Raw genomic sequence first — 4,995 nt, forward strand, 5'->3', positions numbered from 1 at the left:
AAATAGAAAATACAATTTTGTACACAAATATACACATATAATAATTGTTAAAAGACAGCATGATTATTATATCAAAATCATAAATACATAATCTATACACATAATACAAAGATAAGATTTACATATATATTTCATTATGCTTTTATTATGCTCGATGAGAAATAATTCTTGATTAAAATATATTTACACATTCATTTGTCACAATTTATAAGTATTTACAAATTTAATAGTATTGATGTACTTGATGGTTTTCAGTATTCGATATTTTCTGCTTTAAAAAGGATATATTAAATATATTGATAAAAATTTAATAACATTACACAGAGTTTCTTCTAAATATAAAAATTTATACTATTACTGTAACCCAAATATATATTTTTGATAATAAGCTAACTCCTTAATGCTTTCTTTTATATCATCTAAAGCCCTATGTTTTAATTCTTTTTTTGGAACAGAATCATATACACTTGGATTCCATCTTCTAAAAATTACAAAAATTTACTTGTCATAAATCATGTTTTATATTATCACTTTAAATATCTATTCTATAGCAGATTACTCTTAATTTTATTTATATTGTACAAGAAAAGAATATTAATATTACTGTTTGTATCAATATATGTCAATATACTATTTGTATAAATATAAAAGATTTGTTATACCTGACAACTTCCTTGATAGCACTAACATCAATAATCCTATAGTGCAAAAAATTGTTAACTAGCGGCATATATTTGTATAGAAAGAAACGATCCATGTAGACTGAATTTCCAGCCAGTGGACATACACCTCTAGGAATATATTTTTGTAAAAAGTTAAGCACCATCTTCTCAGCATTTTCCAACGAGATTGTACTTGAGCGAGAGTTTTCTGTCAGTCCAGTCTAAAATTCGCATATACACCAATTATATATAATAACTAGTTATTAATCAAATTAATTATATATAAAAATATTAAAAATTTATCAATTTGTAAATGTCAAGTTTAAAAAAACATATCATTCAAGTAAAATCAAGGCTTACTTTTTTATGCTGTCTTTTACACCATGTATTCATATTATCTAAAATTATATTTGATTGATGTATTATAATATTTAATTCTTCGCTAATAATTTTCAATGTTTTATCTGTTACAACACAGGCAATTTCTAATATATGATCTTTTTCTATATCTAGTCCAGTCATCTGTAATAATATAATTTGATCAATCTAATATTTCTGCATTAATTTTTGGTTGCTTTACTAAAATTAAATAAAATTTGTAATATTTTGCTACCTCCATATCAATCCAAACAATATGATCAGCATTGTCGGATATTATCCTGTCTATAACATCGCAAAATCATATAGATCGGACAATTCAGAGCAAGATTTAGATATAGAGAAAAGTATATTGTTTATTTGAGAATACATAAAAAAAAATTTTTTTTTAAATTAATATTTATTTTAGTACACATTTAGTTTTATGTAAATCACATACATTTCGTATTAATTCTAAATTATATATTAATATGACACATTATGTCACATCCGTTTAATTAAATATTTCTATTAAATGCATACGGACGTGTGCACTCTAATTTATATAATAAGTTAAATTAGTACAATAATGGAAAATGATATAATAAATTAATAAAATAACAGATAAGAAATATTTAATATCTTTTTATATGTTATAGATACTTCTTATATATATATATTATATACAATATATACAATAATATAAAAAAAAACTTCAGAAAGAGAGATATAACCTCTAATAGTAAATATAAATAATGTTAGTGACATACGTGCTTTCTCTTAGAAATATGTATTATTTTATATATATGCAGAAATTAAAATATAAAACTTACCGGAGAGAGACATAATGTCCTAAAAAAATATTTAACGATTTAAAATGATTATTGTTTTCGTCCAAATAAAACAGCAGCAATAACGATGAGACAGCTGCTAAAATACTATAGCGATAGCTTTTACGAATTCTCGACATGCGCTTCTCACTTCTCTCTCTCTTTAATCGAAATTCATATAGGTACAGTATGTACGTACAATTTATTATATCTGATTATATATGTATATTTTTAATCGTAATGTTAATTGCACATGTATACATATTCTAATAAATCCGTCCTACATTTGTAATATCATACGAGTGATTAACTTCGAAGATATAAAAATTTTCCTTACGTAAGAGTCTGTCAATTTTTGTCTTAAACTTATTAAAAAGTCTGTAAAAATAATAAGAAAGAACAATTTAACGAATTAAAAAAAAGTTTTTTTGTGTATATAATGTGGTTTTTTTTTTCTATTTTTCTTAATCTATAAGAGTTCTTTTTTACAGTTTGCCGATCGCTTTGAACGGCAAAACTCATCTTTTTTAGGGTCATACGCCGATCACAGCAGCAGAATATCAAAAGCCGCTTAACGTTCAACGCAGCTCTTATATATAGTAAAGCGACAGTAACGACGCACCAATCGCATAACGTTCTGCGTCCAATCGTAGCAATCTGGCACGCTATTGGACGCCCGAGATAACGCAGTATGGTATAAATAGTCGACGGAGCAGGTTTGAGCAACAGAACGTATCGAGGCATCGTTGGTCTCGCATCGGTAAAGCAGCTCTTGCTTGTTAATCGCAAATTTACTCGTTATGTCTGGCCGTGGAAAGGGCGGAAAGGCTAAGGGAAAGTCGAAGTCGCGATCCACTCGTGCTGGGCTGCAGTTCCCTGTCGGACGTATTCACCGACTTCTGCGTAAAGGAAATTACGCTGAACGCGTTGGCGCTGGTGCTCCGGTCTATCTTGCTGCGATGATGGAATATCTCGCCGCTGAAGTATTGGAGTTGGCAGGTAATGCTGCACGTGATAACAAGAAGACCAGGATCATCCCCAGGCATTTACAGCTAGCCATTCGTAATGACGAGGAATTGAATAAATTGCTCTCTGGCGTTACTATCGCCCAGGGTGGTGTACTGCCAAACATTCAGGCGGTCCTGCTGCCGAAGAAAACTGAAAAGAAAGCTTAACTGCGGATCGGCAATAATTATAAACGGCCCTTTTTAGGGCCAACAATTTTTTCATATACAAAGAACACATCTAGTTTGCATTTCTTTCTCTTCACACATCATAAACGATTAACATATTTTATTTATCATATTAAAAATTTGTTATTAAATTTGATATTAAAAATTTATTTATAATTGCTTTTCATAATGGCACTTTAATTTAGGTTATAGAAAAATTATATTAGAAAATTTAAATTGAATATGTTTGAGTATAAATTTATTTCAATTAAAAAGAATACAAATTTATTCTTCATTATCTATATTCAATGAATTAAAAACATTTTATATTTATGAAAATCGCATTATTTTAGAATTGTACATTGCGTGGAGTGTGGTTTTCCGTTGATTGTATAATTTGCCATGGCAAGCAGGATCACCCGTAAAATCGACTGGAGATAAAGGCACATATAAATTTAGGATCAATCATTATTCGTACATATAAAATAAATAATATATTGTTTCTCCCATAATGCATTGTGATAAAATACATTGCGGAAATTGTAGCAGGAAATAGCGACAATTCTAAATGTGATAAAATTGGAGGATATCGCGTGACTTTGTCGGACCATCTTTTCTCATGCAACATTATTCTGATAAAAATCGCCAAGTAAGGCAATCTTTCGGAGCATCAATTTTCTGCCTTGCAACAATCATTTCTACAAAGAAATGGATAGAGATAGATTACACACACATACATATATATAGAATATATACAATACAAAATAAAAATATATTCTTTAGCAATAATAATTCTCAATTATAAGTTACAAACACGCGATAATAAAACTCTCACATTAGAGCGAACTCAGCGATTCAAATTTATTTGAAATTATAATTTATCTACAAGAGAAGAGAGAGTGTATATAAAATAAAATAATATATTCGTTCACGCAAACACATACACATTTTATATTTATCATCATATATTTCATAATAGAATGTATGATAATTGTAAGAATCGAGAATCTGTAATAACTCTTGAAGCTAACAAGCAGAGCAAAAATGTAAATTATAGCTTCGTTTTATTTTTTATGAGTTCTACTAATCAATGTAAAATTTAGACAACACCCTCTCTCTTCCTGTTGCATCTGTTTGGGAAAAAAAAAAAAAATTGTAAAGATACAAATTACAATTAATTATTTCTTCGATTAAACAAAACAAACGCGTAGAAATACTGCTAAGTTTTCGCCTTGTATTTTTATGCTTTACGGCTCGGACGTGAAACAGGGTAGAACGTAGAACCTGATAGAATATAACGATTATGGAACTCTGTTAATAACGCACGCAAGCATGCACGCACGCGAGCGAGACGCACGCACGCACGCACGCACGCATGCACGCACGCGGGAATCGGCGGTGGTCGTATACAGTTGAATTGTACGCACGCGAGCACGCACGTAAGAGCACGCACGCATGCACACTCGGCTTCGTTTTAATGTAAGTCTACCGTGCCGTGGAACAACTTTGCTTTTCGATCTCCAACGATCGTCCGCCGCTATTTTCTTACGAAATAACGTTTCTTAGAGGAGTACAAAATCAATGTATAACAATAATATATATATATTCATGAATTGAAAATTATTCATAACTTTTCGAATTTTGCTAATTTTGGAAAATTTTCTTTATCAACAAAAAAATTTATCCATACTAAGAATATGTAAACGTGGCGGAAATCAAATTTTGAAAATTTTGTTAGCGTCTTATTATTTCTTTCGGCTATCGTCTCTCTTGCTTCTTTCCTGTTTCTTAAAGTTCCGAAATTTAAATGCATAACGATTTATTGCTACATAGATTACAGATACTGATAATAATGATTATTAAAAAGTTAATATAATATTTCTAATGGATATATGTAGTCTATTCGAGCGTTATTTCAACTGTTCTGTCTATATATATATATATATATATATATCTGTTTTACATTTATTGCAA

At 29.4% G+C, this 4,995-nt stretch overlaps 2 protein-coding genes across 4 annotated transcripts; one reads left to right on the plus strand and one right to left on the minus strand.

The window, feature by feature from the left end:
* Positions 1–137: 137 nt before the first annotated feature.
* LOC138939861 (probable oligoribonuclease) lies at positions 138–2,203 on the minus strand. Of its 3 annotated transcripts, XM_070308111.1 has the most exons (6): positions 2,187–2,203; positions 1,853–2,010; positions 1,276–1,325; positions 1,023–1,184; positions 663–883; positions 139–481 (listed from the first exon to the last, which is right to left on the minus strand). In XM_070308111.1, exons 2-6 carry the CDS (start codon positions 1,863–1,865, stop codon positions 355–357), a joined length of 573 nt encoding a protein of 190 aa, XP_070164212.1. In that variant the 5' UTR covers positions 1,866–2,010; positions 2,187–2,203; the 3' UTR covers positions 139–354. The 3 variants fall into 3 exon arrangements, with proteins under 3 accessions (XP_070164213.1, XP_070164212.1, XP_070164211.1); XM_070308110.1 differs by lacking the exon at positions 2,187–2,203 and having other exon boundaries at positions 1,853–2,157; XM_070308112.1 differs by lacking the exons at positions 1,276–1,325; positions 2,187–2,203 and having other exon boundaries at positions 138–481; positions 1,853–2,157.
* A 385-nt stretch (positions 2,204–2,588) lies between these two features.
* On the plus strand, positions 2,589–4,056 carry LOC138939746 (histone H2A-like). Its single transcript, XM_070307860.1, has one exon. It carries the CDS (start codon positions 2,650–2,652, stop codon positions 3,022–3,024), a length of 375 nt encoding a protein of 124 aa, XP_070163961.1. The 5' UTR covers positions 2,589–2,649; the 3' UTR covers positions 3,025–4,056.
* Positions 4,057–4,995: the final 939 nt, after the last annotated feature.

The sequence above is a fragment of the Polyergus mexicanus genome, unplaced genomic scaffold, assembly GCF_030449975.1.
Source record: "Polyergus mexicanus isolate NDT 795.1 unplaced genomic scaffold, iyPolMexi1.0 SCAF_15, whole genome shotgun sequence".
In the NCBI taxonomy this organism is placed as follows: Eukaryota; Metazoa; Arthropoda; class Insecta; order Hymenoptera; family Formicidae; genus Polyergus; species Polyergus mexicanus.

Coding starts and splice junctions, on each gene's coding strand:
- LOC138939746 (XM_070307860.1), top strand. CDS start 2,650: ATGTCTGGCCGTGGAAAGGGCGGAAAGGCTAAGGGAAAGTCGAAGTCG.
- LOC138939861 (XM_070308111.1), bottom strand. Junction 1,185..1,275: donor TTGTTTGGATTGATATGGAG/GTAGCAAAATAT, acceptor ATATTATTACAG/ATGACTGGACTAGATATAGA. Junction 482..662: donor GCTATCAAGGAAGTTGTCAG/GTATAACAAATC, acceptor TGTAATTTTTAG/AAGATGGAATCCAAGTGTAT.